General features: G+C 35.5%; 1 protein-coding gene across 1 annotated transcript in view; it reads right to left on the minus strand.

Moving 5' to 3' along the window:
* Positions 1 to 6,267, minus strand: part of LOC127856354 (uncharacterized) — a 35,839-nt gene extending 29,572 nt beyond the window's left edge. Inside the window, exons 1-2 of the mRNA XM_052392499.1 lie at positions 5,881 to 6,267; positions 4,443 to 5,737 (exon numbers count right to left, since the gene is read on the minus strand). Coding sequence (XP_052248459.1) covers positions 4,443 to 4,818 — 376 coding nt within the window. The 5' untranslated portion in view covers positions 4,819 to 5,737; positions 5,881 to 6,267. The remainder of the gene's footprint in view (positions 1 to 4,442; positions 5,738 to 5,880) is intronic.
* Positions 6,268 to 21,358: the final 15,091 nt, after the last annotated feature.

Consider the following 21,358-nt stretch of genomic DNA (forward strand, 5'->3'; position numbering starts at 1 on the left):
TGCTGCAGTAGTAGCAGTACAAATAGACGTAGGGGTAGTTGCACTTGTTATTGTATTGTCATCTTCAATAAGTTGTGCCACTTACAAACTTATGCCAATGTGGTCTTACCATAAAGCTCTTGTTCCTTAAACGCGTTTCATCCAACGTAAACGTTTACATACAAAGTACAGTGCATTTTTAGCGTGTCATTCCTACGTATATTACGTTGTTTCTCACGTAAATTACGTCAACGTAACGGATGTCACGTTGAGAAATACAAACGAATTAATTGTTCTTTCTAAATTGGGAACAAAACCGCAAACAATAACATCGATATAACTTTTTAAATACTCTAAATACAGACTTTTCAATACTGTCATAACAAAGGAAGCAATTAAAGCTCATTGAAAGTTTCCGTGCATACATCATAGTTGAAATAAAATTAAGAAGAACATAAATAATAACCATTAATTGTTTTATAATGAATTGAAACTGTCATGACAGACACAAATTTAGACACATCTAAAATAGCAAACATTAATATTTAATTGCCTTTAGAGTGACACAACAAAAAGACATACGAAAATAAACATTCTTCAAATTGTTACCAGGTACAAACAGTCTGAATGGGACAGAGATGAAATGACAGAACTTTAAATATAGTATCAAACCGGAAACAAAACTCTGTTTTTTTTCGGAAATATCTTTATATGAACATAAAATGTGCAATAAATACGTAAATAACATGCTGTAGAGCGAATCGTACTTGCAATTCGAATCTACAGTACAAAACTATAAGTCTCTATTTTGTGCAATAATAAATTTGATCGTTTCATAGCTTGTAATTTACGCTATTTCCCAACAAAAGTAAATCCGACATTTTATTAACTATTTGACTGCATTTAGCTTAGCTTTTTCTAAATTCTGACAATAAATCAAATAGTAAAACTATCAAACTTTTATTGGCCGATTTGTCATATACAATAAATCTGTTGGAGTTGACAAGCTTTTAAAATGAGTCGTGTTCTAAGAAAACTGGGCATAATGCATGTGCGTAAAGTGGCGTCCCATATTACTGCACAGGCTAATCAGGGACGACACTTTCCGCTTTGATGACGTTTTTCGTTTGAATGAAGTCTCTTCTTAGCAAAAAATCCAATTTAGGCAGAAAGTGCCGTCCCTGATTAGCCTGTGCGGACTTTATGCCCAGTTTTCTCAGAACAAGGCTCAATGGTCTTAGATGAAATGGTTATGGATAAACATGGTCTCTTAAAAATTCTTTTTTTTTGATGATCCTTTTTTATGGCCTAGAGAGAATATTTGAGCTAAGATTACCGAATATGGCACGCCTCATACGAAAAGGGGTCTTATGACATATGCGGCAAGCTAGATCCAGTCCAGCCTCCGCATCCACTCTGGCTTGTCAGGAGCTACATTTACCTCTATAAAGTCATGCATAGTTTCGCGGTCCTATTAGCGGATATTGTAGCTCCTTAACAGACTGTGCGGGCATAACATATTTTAATGACCTGACCCTAAATATCTTATATGAAATGATTCTGCTACATTAAATGGTCGAAGATCAATCGATCTGTGACGAAGTGATCTTTGATTGCATGTTCTTAAATGCCAGGGTCTAAACATATCAGAGCCGAAATAGTCTTTAATAGTCTCATATAAAAAATTAGTACATGGAAATGTCTTCTTGCAGATGAAGAATGGCGTTGTGTTCTATAATATGCTCTGTATAAAATGCAAACTAGTCAAAGCAGCTACTTCTGTCATCATAGCATTCGGTGAGAAAAGAACAACCTTCTTTTTCGGCAAATCAAGTACGGTGAGGTCACTGATTTGTTGTCAGGAATGCGGTTTGTTTGCTTAAAATTGATAAGAAATCGATCGAGGAGGCAATCACAAATTCTCGGTCAAAATCTGATAGGAACCATTATTTATTGTCCCATTTTCGTGACAGTGCCAATGTCAACTAAAATAAGGATAAAAGAAATAACGTAACCGCAAATGTCTTGGTTTTATTTTTTGTTGTCAAGTTTGCGTTTGTTATCGCGGTATAATACTTAAAACTTTCAAAAGGCAAGCATTAGTTTAAACCGGCTTTTTGATCAAAATGACCATTGCCTTTACTAAATATTGTGATTGTCTGGAAATGAAAATAAGCATGTGCTTAAAGATCTCCCTCATCAGCATGTGCAGTCCGCATAGGCTTATCAGGGATGACAATTTCCTCCTAAACGTGATTTTCGCGAAAAAATACTTCCTTAAAACGAAAACTACCATTGTGGACCGTACATGCTAATATGGGGGACAACACTTAACGCACATGCATTATGCCCCGTTTTCCCAGAGCGAGGTTTAAATGAAAATGCTGTCGAAAGCGCTTTATGAAACGTTTGCACCTCAAGTACAAACAAGGGACTAGAACATGATACATGAGAAACATTGAAAATAGCACATGAAGTAAGTGTCTACTCAAAGCTAATGGAGAAGTAATTGGCCATTACACTCGTAATACAATGTTCTGTGCAAATTTAAAATTCTGTTACATTCCTCAAAATAAACAGACCCAGAACTTCATGAAACCAGATCTTAGGAAAATCAGGAATGCAATAACCATCGACCCCGGTTTTTATTGTCCATTAATTACTTATGCACTTTCACAAAGTAACCTAGTTTTACTACATCAGAAAATTACCGTGAATAGAGTTACGCACACTAACCTTTCACGTGTTTGACACTCTTACTTCCCGCAGTGGGTCTCTAGAAAACAATAACGGCAACAATTCTCCCAACTTTGTTCTATAATTATGTTCTATAACCGTTGAAGGTAATGTTTTAACAACGATAATGTCGAATAATGATACCACTAATCATAAATATTACGCCAGTTAACATGAAGACGAGGATTCGGTTAATGAGCAAAATATAACTTCTATAAGCCGCGCTTAGTGAAAACTGGCTTATATCACACAGGCTAATCAGAGACGACACTATCCAACCAAACTGGGTTTTCGCTAAGAAAAGACTTTCTTTAAACCAAAAATACCATTGCCAAGGAGAGTCTCGTACCTGATAACTTTGTTCGGACTGCACAGGCTAATCTGGGACGACACTTAACGCACAATGATACAGCCCGGTTTTCCAACAATGATGCATATAGACACCGGTTATTGAAATGATTAAAATCTGCAAACTAACAAGTAAAAACTCTAGAAAGTCAGAATCTTGCCTTTTGACAATATATGGAATTCCAAGAATTCCATTCTTTAGACTAACATAATGCAGCATTTTAAGAACGGGCTAATCTTCTACCACGGTTAATAAATCCATTAATCCTTCAATAATAAATCATGTACACCATAAAATGCCCTAAATAACTACACTGCGAGTTGCGTTTTAATGCGCAAACCAAAGTTGAGTTCTTAAATAAATTTATTGAATTATTTAGTCGCGTGATCGTTTTGTCAGATGTAACCTAACCCTCCTGCTACGAGATAAATCGATTAGTAAGATCCTTTTAATGAAAAGCATTCCGAAAAGGCAGATCAGATATGAAGAGATAGGGAGGAAGGCATGTTAATTAAACCCTCTCGCGGTTGTCAGTAAAGTTGTCATTAGATACATCTGAAACCGCTCGACACTGAGATCGCGCTGTTACATACCGTACTCATCGCGTTCAAACGCTGAATATTAATCGAAAGAAAACATTCTGTTGCACATATTGTATATTCCAAGTATATTTCCAAGTCGATAACTTGGTTTTGTTGTTAGCCCTTGTTTTGGTTTTGCACTTGTCGGTTTTGTTTGAAATAATATTTTTATTGATTGTAAAACTATCTCATTAGGGTTGTTCCAAACGTTTCACAACTATTACCCAGAAATTCTAAGTGATCATTATTGCAGTCCAGGTTATACCATAGCATACAGATAGCGTTATAGAATCATACAGTCACACAATAAACGGCCCCTCTCGCAATTATTCTAAACCATTAAAAGAACAATAAATCATATACTTGAATGGGCATTATTAACAAACGTTATATACTACACATTTATATAAATTTAATAAATAACCTAGATATAATCACTTACACTTGACTTGGGTAATTATCAAAGTCTTTGATACAAACATGAGCCTCGCTTGAGAAAACGGGTTTAATGTATCTTCGTTAAGTGTCATCCAAGATTTGCCTGTGCAGTCCGCACATGCTAATTATTATTGACGACACTTCGCTTAAAGTGGATTGTTCTTACTAGAGATGTTCTTTAATTGAAAAATATCATAAAATCGTAAACTGTCTTCCCTGATTAGCCTGTGGAGACTGCTCACTGTCTTCCCTGATTAGCCTGTGGAGACTGCTCAGGATAATCTAGGACTGCACTTCACGCAAACTCACTAAACCCCGTTTTTCAGGAGCACAGCTCATATCTTCATATTTTTACTTACATGTTGTTTCTTCACCCAATATGATCAGTGCCTCTTGTGGAGGCTCGTTCTCTGTTTGCACGTGATGCTCGTGCAGTTCAGACTGCTTTACTCGCGCCGGTTGGAGCGTGTGCTTTTGTTCAGTATCTATTGACCCTGTGGCTATTAAATTCACACTTTGTTGAAAACTTTCTGTCTCAGTTAAATCTTCGAAATCGCCTTGGGGCACTTTCACTGCGTCATTTCTCGCGAGTGCTCTCAAAATCTGGTTTTTGATGATTTCCGTGGCCCTTTCTCGTTGGATTTTCCAGTGAATTTGGTCAAATTCTTGTGAACACGTTCTATTACTCATCCAGAGAAGGCTTACTAGCAGCAAGTAATTTCCCCAAAGCGACATCGTACTCCGCTTACACTGTCAAACCTTGAGATAAATTATTTTTTCCGCTTACTAATTAATTATTCTGCGCTGTCAAATTAATATTTTGTCTTTATGGCGATAACTTTTATTGTCTTTTATATCGCGGCCTGAGCTATAGTACAGCCTAGTACCGCAATATATTATTCGTGACACCGACCTTATACGTTAATGCAGTGCTTTGATTTTATTTACTTGAGGCGTTAAAGTTCAAACTTGAGAAGTAAAAACGTGTAAACGAATTCCTTAAATTCGGCCTGAACGAGATATCACGGTGATAATGCAAAATATTTAACTATCAAATAGCTCGTAAATAACACAAAAAGTTACTTTTCATGTCATCGCTGTATACAGAAACACATGTGCTAAATCAGCTGTTCTGGTTTTGTCGTGTGATAAAAACGTTTTGGAATTACTACTTTATCGATAAGACAAGTTGATATCACTCGCTTCCCTGCGGTTATTTCGACTTGCTTTGCACTTCAAATACAAAAACCTACTTGTCCTTACACAGCAATTGTGTGTCATTAATTTATTCCTGTAAATTTATTTATTTTTTTATAACTGAAAATAAAAAATATTATTCATTTTAAAATAAGCCCCACAAAATTATATGTGTTATATATGTCATCTTTCGCCTGTCAAAAATTTCATTAAATCAATAAAGTTAATTTAAATTAACTAATAAATATGCACGTATAAAGCGTCCATTTATTAAATGCCAGCCAACATTCAAGATCCCGACGTCTAAGCACTTGTTTCCCGCGGTATATACGTCCTGTCACAAAGCGTCGTCGAGAGTTAATGAATCCCACAGTCCGCTTAGACACCCCCATTGCCCATCACCGCTTGACCACTGAGCGACGCTTGCATAACAGGTCACGTGTAGGATATCGCCTCCCTGAAACGCCGAAGAAAAGTAGAAAGTAAGTAAAGTATCGGGAAATTCCTCGCTTTTATATGTAAGCCTAATTTCCACCGATATTTTATTCCAAGCGATTGCCTTATAAAACTCTGAAACGATCCCACTGGTGTCTGTTTTACCAATAATATTTCTGACGGCTTCTAGTTCCAAAAGAAGCCTTTTTAGCACTGCCTAGTGACTCAGCCCTCTGCGGTGTCTTATATAGAAATTCCGTCTGTTATCATGACATTTCGAAAACAGGAACGTTCTGTCCGAACACTCCTAGTCATTTTTACATACAATTTACATAAACCATTCGTTTCATTAGTCTACTATTGGCGAGAAAAAAAATAACGAATACAAAAAAACACACGTCTTCTTTCCCTTAGCTATTTAATTCATATGTTAACAGCCTGTTAAATATCCAGCCAATAAAAACACGCGCGTGCTTTTCACAACCGCATGTGTTATCTTTCCTTACTTTCCCACCGCTTTCATTCATGAAAGCACGAACTAGCGAACTCCGTTTCGTTGCCACTCTGAACAAATACTAGACAATGCTTATTAATCGATCAAAAGTGATCTTACAGCGGCCAACAAAAGGCGAGATACACGCATTTAGCTCGTTTTAAGCTATCAATTTACCGCTGCGATAAGCGATATCTACTCGCTATGTATCTAATATAGGTTTAATATTTTATGAATAATGAACAACGTCCAATCGAACCGACCATTAAAGCAGTGCGCGTAGTTTTTAAGACGCATGAACGACGCGTCTTGTTTAAGTTTCATATTAGTATCGCTCTGCGGGCAACGCGCTTTAATATTCAAGCGCTTAAGTGTCCCAGGCACCTTCCGCTTTTATAGCATTTTGCGTGTAAAAAAGTCTCTTCTCAACAAAGTCAACCTTAAGCGGAAAGTGCCGTCCCTGATCAGCATGTTCGGACTGCACTGGTAAATCTTGAACGATACTTAACGCACGTTAAACTGCGTTAAACGCACTTAGGTTTTTCAATAAGGCGTTTAATGGAATGTTAACTGCTAATTGAAAAACTGTATAATACTTGATAGATTACGTTTGAAGAATAAATTATTCGTTGCAATTGTGTAAGTATGCAAGAGAAAACATAAATCTTGATATGAATACATTATGTTGCATGTTTATAGTTGATGGCAGAGATAAATCTAATGTTATATTTAAATGCCTTTTTTGTCCTTGTCATTTAAATGAAAAAATGGCAGGTCGGTTTAACTACTGTTCTTTTATTTATCCGGACTAGATCGGACTAACAATAAGTCTGATTAGAACAGAAGGACACGTCATATAAGGTTAAAACATGACATTAAGACGAGGCGAAATATAGTTTCATAATAAATCAACTCCACCAGTTAACAAGTTGCAAATAAGGTACCATATTACTCAGACTTTCAAAACGGACCGTTGTTACAGTAATAATTTTTATGCATCAAAATGTCATAAAAAAACAATTGCTCTTTTCAAGTGTACTCATGTTTTCAACCGTTTTATAAGAACAGTATGTGGTCTCAGATCTGACATTTTTGTCCGCTACCGGTTTCATCGGAGGGGACCTTTGGTTTGCGCTCTGTGCGTCGGTGAGTCTGTGAGTCTGTCTGTCTGTCTGTCTGTCACACTTTTCTGGATCCTTCGATAACTTTAAAAGTTCTTCATATTTTTTTTTCATGAAACTTGAAACATTGATAGACGGCAATATGGACATTATGCACGTCATTTCATTTTGCTCCTACGTCAAAAATTGTGATCGCTATGGAAACAAAAAAAATATTCTGAAAATGGTGGAATTTCTGACAATATTGGAGCCGATAGGGGACCATATTGCTTGACAATAGCCTTGTTTATTGTATGTAGTGCAGTCGTCTGGTCTCAAGCAGGCTCATCTTTATTCGTATCTCAGCGATACCTCACAATATCTCAATTATTCAGGTCTGCGCAACTACATCAGACTTTGAAGACGAGGAGATTAAACCGTTTTATGAAAAACTAGAGCGCACCATGGCCGATGTCCCGAAGAAATACATCCTCATCGTCTAAGTCGACTGAAACGCCAAGGTGCAACTAGACGCCTACCATGACTGGTCGGGAAAAGTAAGCAGATTTGGTATAGAAAAGACCAATGAGCGAGGGTTGTAACCTGGCATGCTCCAACCGGCCAAGTACAGAACCGGATCTATTCTTCCGCATATTCATTGACTTCATGAATTTAGACTGGCATTACAGTATGAGTCTCGTTCTGCGAACGTTTGGCTAAACTAGACCTTCGCTAAGAAGAGACTTAAATAAGCTGCATGTTCGAACCATTCTTCTGGATGAGATATTTCAGATATATGTGCATCGATAACTCAACGAGTTCAACAAGTTCAGAGTTATTGTGATCCATGAACTATTTTAGTAATGCAACATCGAACGCTCACAGACGATATCCGATTATGACATTAAAATAATATTGGTCAATCCATATGCTTTTTATTATTTCTAAACGCCATAGTCATCCAGCGCCTCGAGAACACGATTATTTTAAGACACATTCATACGTTGAGCTTAAAACAGATCAAAGAAACCTGGCAGTTTTTTTACAACACGACTAAACGAAAGTTTACTTAAGTTTTCAGTAATGCCGCTATGGTGTCGCCATAAGTGATCTCTAAGTATGTACAGCCTTCTCCCATAGGCTTATTAAAAATGACCCTCGCTCTGAGAAAACGGAGCTAAATGGATGTGTTAAAAGTGTCGTCCAAGATTTGTCCGTCCAGTTCGCCTAGTCTTATCTGGGACGACACTTCCCCTTCAATGGAATTTTTCATTTTATTGAAGATTCGTCTACTTTCTGCGCAGGTTAATCTGTACGCTTCACGCATATGCATTAAGCCCTGTTTACACAAAGCGTGGTTTCTTAAGAAAGACTTTCTTGCTTAGATGAGAGTGGGCTTTGTAAGTATCAGGAGGTCTTCCATTTAAGGCAAGTTTTTATACAAGGCGGTAGTCTCATAACACATCACAGCACAAAACATACACTGAATAATTTTGCGAAATGTAAAATGGTCTTAATTACGTACCTTATGCAGCACATGGGCATTGTCATATGAGACAGGAACAATGTGCATGTGCACAGGCTATTCAGGGTCGACCCTTTCCGCATAAACTTGATCTTTGCTAAGAAGAGACTTTTTGAAACATAAAATATCATAAAGCGGAAAGTGCCGTCCTTGACTGGCCTGTGCGGACTGCACAGAATAATCTGGAACGTCACTTTACGCACATGCATTAAACCCTTTTTTCACAGAGCACGGCCACTTTCAAGTTCAGAAGTTGTAAACGTAAAATCATCTAAGAAAGGCAATAGATATCGGAGACATTGTTCTAGCTATTGCACTTTGGATAACGGATAATGCCAAACGGATAATGCAAAGTAGAATACATGTACAAGCTCAAACATAACCTTTTAAATCTTGTTTAGCCATTGTTGTCCACACGGATATCAATAAAGAGTTGATTATTAACCCATTTATGCATAGCTTCTAGAAAAAAGACATTGGCAAACAGCGTAGACCCAGAAGAGACGCCGCATGATGTGGCGTCTCATCAGGGTCTGCGCTGTTTGCTTAAAGGAATTTCTGTAAGAAATAGTCTAAATATAGAAATAAATGTACTATACATCCCTTATTTTGAAAATAAATTGATCCAATTTAGAAGGATGGGAGAGTCCACTAGGCATAAATGGGTTAAGATACAAACACTTGGTAATTGAAAGTAAAGTTGGTTGTGTCCTTGTGCTAACGACCCTCAACGTTATCACCATAACAAGGGCAGTTTTTGCTAACCTCAAACACACAAACGCCTACAAAGGGGATTGGAAGCCATCAAATACTCGACGAAGCTAAACCACATACTTAGTAGTTATCATACGATCGTACAATAGACTTGTTTACAAACAGGGATGAATCTGTTTAGTTAACGCCTATCATCATTTTATAAGTAATTACAAATGTCAACACCACACCAATGTATGAGTTATACATACAGTGACTTAAAATAACATCTATCAATATTGCAATCGTTGTTTTGAGCATAATGCAATCTTTGTTCGTAACGAAAATACAGACATTAATACTTAATTGAGAATAAACACCGATAAGGTAACCATGTTTATAATTGATGTAGGCGTTACGAATCAGGCTCCAATACGACGCCTACGTTATATTGTTACTTTAGCCGATGTAGCCGTTTGCAAAACAAGCCTAAACAATGTATTTGATTGGTTTAATTTCCTGTTTTGTGTTTGCGATTAGCTTTTACACAGTTAGCAGAATCCGCCTGTCTTTAGAGATAGTTATTTTGAACGCATGTATCATTAAAAGCTATAGCTACGAGTCGGAAAGTCAATATTTAAAAACTCTCCTTTAAGATAGTCAAACATCACTTCCATTCACCGAACTGTGATTATAGATCTTTACTTGTATAATGTGACTCTTTATATCGCCAATATCAGCCATGTCTACGCACCAACAATATATTTCAAAGACGAGGACTTTAACCCATTTATGCCTAGCGTCTAGAAAAAAGGCCTTGGCATGATGCGGCGTCTCATTAGGGTCTGCACTGTTTGCTTAAAGGAATTTCTGTAAGAAATATTCTAAATATGAAAATAAATATACTAGCCATTCCTAATTTTGGAAATAAATTGATCCAATTTAGAAGGATGGGAGAGTCCACTAGGCATAAATGGGTTAAGTTTATGCAATACATTTTGTTCTATGCGCACTAAAAATACACATCGCTTGACGGAACAAATTTATATAAACATCTTTAACGCGCCAAAAATGATATATATTTACGGTTTAATATTAAAGATAATGTATTTTAATATTCCGACTCTGGTTCGTTCATGCACAATGCGATAAATGATACGCTCTTTGCAGCGTGGGACATATGATACAGTGGCAGTGACGTTCTGGCGTTGCATTCAATAATAAAAGCAGGTCTGTGTCAGGCACACACACAAAAGCGTTAAGTATAATTAAAGTACTGAAGTTACTGGTGTGACGATGCTTTTGAAGAGGATGAATATATAAGAACCAATTTAAGTTTTTCTACATCACCACAATTGTGTATGTGGGTACGAAATTTTGGGTAAAACTAATATTTTTGAACGAAAACTGTGGGTACGAAAAAAACATGCCAACAAAAAATGGGTACGAACACAAATTTGGGTATGAAAAAAAATTGGGTACGAAAAAAATTGGGTATGAAAAAAACTTGGATACGAAAAAAATTGGGTACGAAAAAAGTGTACGAAAAATATTGGGTACGGGCAAAATTGGGTACGAAACAAAATTTTAGGTCCGAACAAATTGGGTACGAAAACAATTGGTAGTTAAAAAATAGGGTACGAAAAATTTTGTGTACGAAAAAAAATGGGGGTACGGGGAAGAAGTACCCGTGGAGAACTTGACCCATTCAGCGAAACTGGGAGGCGGATTACATTCTCGATCAAATCTAAAAATAACTACATTTGGGGTTTATTCAGCGTAACAGCGTTTGAAATGCTTACTGTCACACAATAATGCCTCTGGAGACATTAACATCATATAATGCTTAAATGCCCATTAAACCTCAAAGCAAACAAATATTTCGTATAGTATTTCGAAAAATAACGTTAAAACATATGAAATCAATGTAAAGGGTGCAGGATCACATGACTTTGTACGGTTCCAAATTAAACGTTAATCTATGTTAACACACCGGTTATTGGTGCTTTTTTCAAATAACTTTTTAAAACATTTTTTTCTTAAGTATTTCAACTAGTAAATAAAAGACAGATATTTTTATTTTGTAATTTAAAATACATCGGAATTTATTTATTTAATAAGCATGTGTTCTTGTTCCAAATTTCCATGTGAACTGCACGGTTATGCTTCACGAAACGTGAAATTTTGTTACCGATTTCAGGCGTGTTCAAGTATGTATTCTCATACCTTAAGATATCGGCACAAACTGCAAGAAAAACTTATTTTATGCACTTAAGATTTTTGCAAATGTCTTTTAATTACTTGAGATATTTGAAAAAATAAAGTTCTTAACTGTGTTTGCATTCTGTACAGCCCGTGTGTAAACCCCTAAAACCCCCGTTGATTCTTCACCTTGTTGTAGCAATAGCCTAAATTTTAACGCTAGATGTGGTCTGGTAAGATATATTTAACAAGATACAATTTTTTTTAGATTTTTTGCGGGACAATATATTCAACACATTTTCATGTATCAAGTTAGCGTTCGTGTGTCGTATGCATAGATATCGTTGCGGGAAATTAATATTGAATATATTGTGCCACAAAAATATAAAAACCAGCATTTTGTATCTCGTTAAATCTATGTTATCATACCACATCTAGCGTTGAAATGTTGGCTAGTGCTATAAGGAACACTGTTTTTGTATGGGTGTACTTCGTTTTTCGAAATATTTTGTTACATATTCGTTGATTTTCAGTATTTATCTTACTATAATGTATTCGTATTTAGTGATCGGCCGTGATTTGAACGTACGCTTTGTAATGACGTCATCAGAGAGTTCAGTTTTCAGAGAAACTGTAAGGTAAGTATGTAGAAACGTGTCTTCGATTGATAATACATTAAAAATCTAAATCTTCGAACAGTAACGATTGGTAGAAAAGATGTTTCGGACACGGTTATTGAAAGGTATTTGGGCTGATAAAGACAGTGATAAAATAAAATTTGCTTTTGAAGTCGACAAAGCAATACTTAGCGCAACTGTTATAACTAGACATGATTGTGTGCAAACATTTCTGACGTATAAGTGGTACCATAGACGTCAACAGAAAGCCTCGACTGTCTTACACGTAAAGAATGAACATTGTTGTGTCTAATTTTTATAATGACACATTGCCTTGATATAAGGTCACATATGCATGATACTGTGTAGCGTAATTGCACATTGCTCGTGGACAACACACAGTAACAAACAAAGTTCATTTCTGTTTTCATCGCGATTTATTTCTGTTGAATATTCTCTAATACAACGGTTGCTAATGTTCGTGAAATACAATCTAACAGCGCGGCGGCCAATATGGCCGCCACGTCAAGAAAGCGCGACTGCTCTTCTCGAGTGTCTAACTAGGACTTTAGATTTGTCCTTCTTACAACAAAGCACAGCATTTTATTCCAAGGTACAGGAACATAAAATTTAGATATTTCCTATCTCATATTTGGTAGGTTAACTGTTCTCTTTCCGCGATTTTCTAAACCCACCCCTTCGAATAACCCTTGTTGATTGGATGGATGCTCATGCATCTATCACACGTCACGGCAGAAAAGTGCAAAACACAATTTTTACTTTGGGAGCAGGAGACCTTTTTTATTAGCATACTTGATCATACAAACAGATGCTCTCTATGGACAACCCACATTGGTAATATGAAACCTAACACTTCTATAATCGATTATGCAAACCCCGATACACATTCGATAGACATTCAATCCGAACTTGGTTGACCTACGAGCCAAATTATTAATTAAGAACTAAGACCATGTCGACAGATGTTCCCGATAATTGAACTACATTGGAGAAATGAAACCATACATCCATAATCAATTTTTCAAACTTCATTACATACCCCACCCGAAGACATCTGTTGTGTTAATTCCTAAATACCCGCAACATACAGCTACTTTACAAGATGAACTCTCAAATAGTTTGACCACATTAAACTTTTAACTTCTATTTACGTATAAGATAGAAATATTGATGTGAATTACCTTTCAACATGTTCTAACATATAAGTAATTATAACAGTTACTAATTAATTAATCAAATATATTATTAAAATATTTCTTTATTATTAAATCTATCTGTACTTATATTTCTATCTAGAATAAACAATATGCATATACCGTTATGTCACACAACCCTCCCTCTTATTTTGATTTTTTTGTATTTTATGATACAAAAAAAATCTTTGAAATTTAATTATCGAATTACGAAGTACTTGAAAACATAATTTATATAAACACATCTATGATGGGAAATATGCGGATAACAATAATATTCTTCTTTACATGCGTCTCGGCTGAAAAAGATATATTAGTTATTGTTATAAAATGTCAATAACAATCGGGATGTATTGGAGCACATCATCTGTTGATCGTTGGTCTTCAGTACATCTGTTGTCGTCCATGTAGTATTGAAGTTGCGGCTCGCGGCGAATGAAGTCGCTTGAAGTCGGACCGGTTACTGCCGTCGCGGAGATTAAGATCGATCCGTCTTCAAGTCGTGTAGGCGAATCGGGTCTATCCCTGTTGCTGTGATGATTAATACAAGCCGATCGTCAGGTCGTCATTGGCAATACGCGTGCGTTTGGTGTTCCTGATCTTATTTCTGCTGTTCATATTGCGTCATCTATTTTCGTTTCCGTTGTTGTTGTATTTTCGTTGTTGGTTCCAGCGTCTTCTTCTTTTCTCTCGGGACATTAAGATCTTCTATTGGCCATAATGCTCACAAGGTATTAACTGTAGCAGTGTTCCCTTTGATGCCTTAAGCCTGGGAAGTACCATTCCGAATTCGTTATCTGCGCATGTCAAACAGTTGAACGGCTGCATCTTACTCTATAGTTTTTAACGTCACAAGTATTTTGTCCAGTGTTGCGTCACTTGTTGTCCTTCGAAAACTTCTTTCGTTGGGTCTTCTTTTAGCGATAGAACCATGTGTTCACTTTGAGAGTAAACCCAACGATGTTCCATGCTGATCACGTTGTTTTTTCTTCAATTCGTTGTGAAAGGCGTTGTCTCGCGAAGTCGCTCTTCTTTGGCGTGTTATTCAAATCTCAATTTTTCATCTGCGTTGTGTTGATATAAGTATCAGTTGTTCGAAATCATGGCAAACATTTATAAACATCCCCTTAAGTTACTCTTAAATACAGTCATGACAACTTGCTAGAAAGTCTTAGTAAATACAACCTTTATTACACCGATTACTATCGCTACACTCCCTTAAACATTACATAACAGCCCGATATGTAACGTACGTGCTACCAGTAAATTTTGTGACAGGTATGCGCTACTTTATTTACCTAGGGGATTGCACTTTTTACAGACGTATCGCGTTCGTATCTTAAATTCACAAATCTTTATATCATTATAGTTTTTATTATTATGGACATATGACCCTGCTCACTCTTAAATACGCGCATTGGTCTAAAAATGTGTGTAAACTTATATGAAAAGGGCAGACTGTTATATATATGCATTCATAATACCAGAACATTTATCGGTATACCTCAAAATTCAGGTCTTTGCTCCTAATCGAACTACTCAAATAATTCTAATGCAACATCGCATCTTCTGTCCATAGCGTAATTTGCTTCGATGGCACAGGGATAAATTCTCTAACTCATGAGGACGCTAAGGTTATCACAACCTAGGGTTCGGTGACACGAACGCTGATCAGTCAGCCGTGCTCATAAAATATAATTGTAACCCTTAAACAATTATATTAGAAATTTAATGCGTACATATCATTATATTTTAACTGCGCTAAACGCGACAGATCGCATTAAATTCTTATTTTTAATTACTCAAGACCTTCAATATTACCGATATCCTACATATATGTGCAATCAACACAATGACGTATATACAAATTTACATAACTTTTCTTTTTGGCGTCTACCCTATTGGTATTCTCAGTAAACATTACCGTTCTTATTTCCTATTTTCTTTCTTTTACAATTCGGAAAACTATTCTCACAATTTTCAATAATTTTATTTATTCGTCCTCTTTCATTTTCTTCATCATTCTAATAAACAAAATCACCCTTATTTTCTTGATTAGAATAATAACAAAACTGTCTTAAATAATCTATATTCCTAATTTCTTAATTCTGTAAATGTAAAATTCTAGGTAAATTCTTTGAATATTTGTATCATTTCCGAGTTTTTTCTATTATATTAATAAATAAAACCACCGCCAAAGTTTCTTTATTAAAACAATAAACAAAATTATATAAGATATTCTTATGTCCTTGTACGTTTTAATTAAATGGAATTTTACAAAATACCAAAAATTTATTATGTATTTGTGCGCACAAAAACGTAAGTTCGTATACAATTCTGTATTCTTATCATACCCAATTTATATAAAATTCTTTAAATATTCTCAATTATTTGCTCGCCTCTAATTTCATTATTTTTATAACTCAGAAAATTCTGTTAATTTCAAATTCTTTCTTATTCATTTATTTTATTCTTTATTTCCCGATATTTTAGAAAAACTACTGATCAATAAAAACTGTATTGATTTTGAAGCTTGTATAATTTCTCCGTACATGATTAATTATTTCTTTAATACCTAACTACGCAAAATTCTTTAAAACAATTCTTAAAAATTTCGTTGTCATGACGCCTTTTACTTTTTATTTCTTATTTGATAAAATTTCAAATAAACCCATGTTTGCCATAATTTATGAAAACACTGACCGTTTTCCATGTTGCGTTTTTTTGTTCCGTTCGCCTGTGATGTCCATATAGTGTTGTGTGTACTCCGTTTTCCAATGTTTTTCAATGTTCGTCCTGAGTCACGGCAACCATAAAAGTACTTGGTAGCGTAATTGCACATTGTTCGTGGACAACACACAGTAACAAACAAAGTTCATTTCTGTTTTCATCGCGATTCATTTATGTTGAATATTCTCTTATACAACGCTTGCTTGTGTTCGTGAAATACAATCTAACAGCGCGGCGGCCAATATGGCCGCCACGTCAAGAAAGCGTGACTGCTCTACTCGAGTGTCAAACTAGGACTCTCGGCTTGTCCACAGCAGAAAAGTGCAATACACAATTATCACTTTGGGAACAGGAGACCTTATTTCATTAGCATACTTGATCATACAAACAGATGCTCTCTATGAACAACCCAAATTGGTAATATGAAACCTAACACTTCTATAATCGATTATGCAAACCCCGATACACATTCGATACACATTCAATCCGAACTTGGTTGACCTATGAGCCAAATTGTTAATCATGAACTAAGACCATGTCGACAGATGTTCCCGATAATTGAACTACATTGGAGAAATGAAACCATACTTACATAATCAATTTTTCAAACTTCATTACATACCCCATCCGAAGACATATGTTATGTTAATTCCTAAATACCCGCAACATACAGCTACTTTACAAGATGAACTCTCAAATAGTTTGACCACTTTAAACTTTTAACTTCTCTTTACGTATAAGATAGAAATATTGATGTGAATAACCTTTCAACATTTTCTAACATATTGGTAATTATAACAGTTACTAATTAATTAAACATATTATTAAAATATTTCCCTATTATTTAATCTATCTGTACTATCATAAGAATAAACGATATGCATATACCGTTATGTCACAGTATATCATCCTTCTAAATCATGGATGGTTGCACAAATATATTGATACATTCTCAAAATATAATGACTGATAGATTTAACATAAGTTTATATGGGTATTATATAATATCTTCTTATATCAATAATATAATCAATTTAAGAACAAATTTACTAAATGTCTTCATAAATTCACCTCGTATAATTATAGATTGACTAAATATATTGACAAAGTGACAACATATATTGATTTTTGGAAACAACAATATTTGTTTTGTACTAAAAGAAACTCAAGGCATTCCATAAATATAGCGTCATTCCTCATTTGCTTCACTATGCGGTATACAAAACTTCTTTAATTATTGCGAACGATTCTCAACTTATTGATAATCACGGTTGTGAGTATTGAATTTTATTACATCGGTTAAAAGTGCATTGCATTATGAAATAATATTCTGAAAACTTAAGTAAAAAATGACGCACTTTTGAAAAACCAAAATCAAACTGATTTGAGATTGGACACTTGTGCCGAATGACTCACATTTAAGATATTATTATAAAATTAATGGACCAATGAACATCACTACAAATGAGACGTAACAAGATGCAAATAATGCCCGTTGTTGTTTTTGTTTCATCTCTAATCCTTTTTACTTTTTTGACAATATGTATACGTGCAAAGAACGTATGTAAAATTAACTGACTCACCATAAACGCATGTGTTTGTATATGTGCGGGTTTTTAAATACTTTACCAATCGCAATATTAATATGCATATTGAAATATTGAAGCTATGACAGCTGCACATGTACTTTATGACATTGTCGTCTATACGATGCCGGAGAACTTGACAATTTTGTTTAAGAACATGATTTAATTAAGGTTAAAAGTTTCTTCATTTATTTAGCATAGACACCTAATTTGCGTTAAAACATACATCAGAACACTTTTGATTATTTTATGATGGGCGTTGTTCGTATGTTATTTGCAGTAATGTCCATGTTTTTTATTTTAAATGATCAGTAGTAAATAAATTTTATTTTTCAGTGACATAAAATAAATGTATATTTATATTATTTAACTAGTGTCATATCAGAAGTAATTAAATTGAAGTTTCATTTAAATGGGCCGTGCTCTATGAAAAAGGGGTTTTATGCATGTGCGTAAAGTGACGTCCCAGATTAGCCTGTGCAGTCCGCACAGTGATTGAACACAAATACATTGGGACATGAATTGCGCAATTCTGCATGTATTCAGAAATAAGAAATCCAAAAAATGTTGTGTCCACAAACATTTATTAAAAACCACACGACATTAAATGCCTCTAAATGTAAATGATTTACAATTTTGAAACTTTACCTTTCAAACAAATCAAAGTACACTGATTTTTACGCCCATGAAAATTCCACTTAAACTTTCCATTATACCGACTACCGTGTCGCCAAAACTGATCTCGAAGGTCGGGTGTAAAGCTTATTCTCGCAAGCAAAGTGAAAATAGATTAGATCAGTGTGGATTGTTGAAGAGCAGGAACGTGTGTGCTGGATATTTAATTTATACTTGGTTTTTTCCTTGTCCTTCTGAAATATATATTCCACTTTATCACTATTAAAAGTGCAGATTTGGCTAACCACACGTATCCGCTATATCACTATTTCCAAGTACTTATTTCGCTATCCACTAACGAACGTCTACAATTTGATTTGGTCGCCATCAAATTCTCGACTATTTGTCTTAGCTTAACCACATAGTGATCGTATGATCGTTTAACTGGCTTGCTATCTTACAAGGCGGAAACTGTTTAATTACGCCTTTGCACGATTAAAAAAGTAATTATAGATGTCCATCCCACTACAATACATGATCGATAAGTACAATTACCAGAAATAACATGTATCAAACAGCAATCGTTTTGTTATGCATAAACTTTCTTAGTAAACATTTTTAGACATAATTTAATTCGAACGAACATTGAAACTGATAACGAAAAGCTGGTTACAATACATGCAGGCGATTTGATGTATGTTCAAGTGCGACGCTCACTTGTTACTGTTACCATTTCTGGTTTGTTCGTTAGCAAAACAAGCCTTTGAAATGTTTTTTTTTTAATTTCCAGTTGTGTGATTGTAAAATGATTTTACGCTCTTTCCAGAAGTCGTCCGTTTTATAGACTTACATCTTGAACACATTTATCATTGAACGCTACGGCTTCCATTTAGAAAGAAAGAAAGACAAAGAAAGGGATAAGAAGAATCTGACAGAAGCAAAGAGTCGATTGTTGAGAAATGTTACAACATTTACACATTAATCATCACACATAGTTAGAAGGTCTTCAGCACCTTCAAGACCCTCACGAGACCGGTCCGAGCAGTTTCATAGTAGACGCTGATAGGAACCTCCTGGCCGATAGAGGCGCAGCAATGAATAGGTGAACTGAATAACCGCTTCAACCAGACCCCATTCAGAACGATCACATACCAGAAGTTGACGACGAAAATCCATTCATACCAAAGGCAGAGGAGGCAGTTTGCAGTTCGAAGGTAAAACAAGCTTCAGGAGTGGGCAACGCCCATTCTGAGCTGATTCAGCACAGAAGAAAGGCAACGACTGCAGCAATAACAGCACCATGCCAGATAATCTGGAAGGATAAGCAGTTGTCCAAGGAGCGGACCCAGCCTCTCGTCATTTCCCAACCGAAAACATGGCAACCTTTAACTGTGTCAGAATTACAATGTAATATGTTGCATCAGCCATCTCAGCAAAACGCAAGTCTACCCACCATCTTACACTGATTGAAAGTAAGGTCGAGGAACTTCTGGCGGAGAGTAATATGAAATCATAGCTCGGTGGAGCATATTGGATCAGATCTTCGTCTGCAGATTAATAATTAAGAAAAACCAGCAAAACCAACGTGAGCTATTTCATATCACTTCTTATCACAGCGTTCGACCGCTTGTGGCACGATGGCACGCTCTGAGTTGGTTCAGCATAACAAAAGGGTGGTTCAAGTCATCGTTTTCGTTTTAGTTATGATATTTGTGAGGAAACAATATTACTGAACATTTACCATAGTCCAATATAGCCATTATCTGTATCTTTTGACGATTTGAAAACCTAAAAATTATAAAGCGTTGCAACGCGTAACGATTGAATAATTTGGAGAGTTCTGTTGTTGTCGTTTAAATTTACGAAACTACGAAGATTGCTTATATAAGGTATAAAATACTCAAACTGTGTAAACCCGGCGGAATAGCCGAAAGTGCTAATGCGTGTTAACTTCAGACTATCTCCAGGACTCCGGGGATCACTGGTTCGAGCCCTGGTACCGGCTATTTTTTTTTTTTGCTTTTTTAAATTTCATTCTTGATTTTTTACTGGAGCTTTTAAGATCCAATGTTTACATTTATCAATATAAAGCATTTAATGACAAACTTCAAAATATGCCAAACTCTGTGAAAAGGCCTCTTTAAAAGGAACAGTTTAATATGGAACTATTTTTTACGTGACACAATCAGTAGTTATTCGGTCGTAAGGAAAGTAGGAGGCCCGACAAGAAAAATTATATTGTTATATCGATTAATCATTTGTCTTTGATAAAAATGTATCAACGGCATGACGCAGGATAAATCGAATACATAGTTGGTGCCTAAATGGAGAAAGTTTATCCGGTGAGGCTTAGAAAAAGAAAATAGGGCGAGCTTTCACTTTATTTATCCTGCCTCTGTTTCAAGCATTGACCAAATAAAGCAGAGTCGGATAAACTAGTTGATATCCGGCAGTACATCACGTGACCGTGATCTAACCGTAAGAATGTTTTTCTACGCGCCGATTAACATGTTCTAATATTTGACATTTGAAATTTATTGGGATGCATCATGCATGTTATCCTTATATTATATATCATCTTTTTTCTTCTTTAAAATATATTACCGAACCAGCGTTCCGTATTTATCATTTTCATTTACTTGATTACGCAATGTATTACGTATCTAGTGTCATTTCTCAGACGAAACAAGTTATCTAGTTTTTCTCAAGATTTTAGGGACAATAGTTTTGACGTGGTGGTTTCAACAGTATTTTTTAAATATTTTAACGCATCGAACGAGTTATAAACGTATCTCGGATTGTGTGATTGTCATTCATAAGTTTTAACTTCGGTAGGAATAAAATATTTCGCTACGACAGGATAACGAT

Source organism: Dreissena polymorpha, chromosome 13 (assembly GCF_020536995.1).
Source record: "Dreissena polymorpha isolate Duluth1 chromosome 13, UMN_Dpol_1.0, whole genome shotgun sequence".
Taxonomy (NCBI): domain Eukaryota; kingdom Metazoa; phylum Mollusca; class Bivalvia; order Myida; family Dreissenidae; genus Dreissena; species Dreissena polymorpha.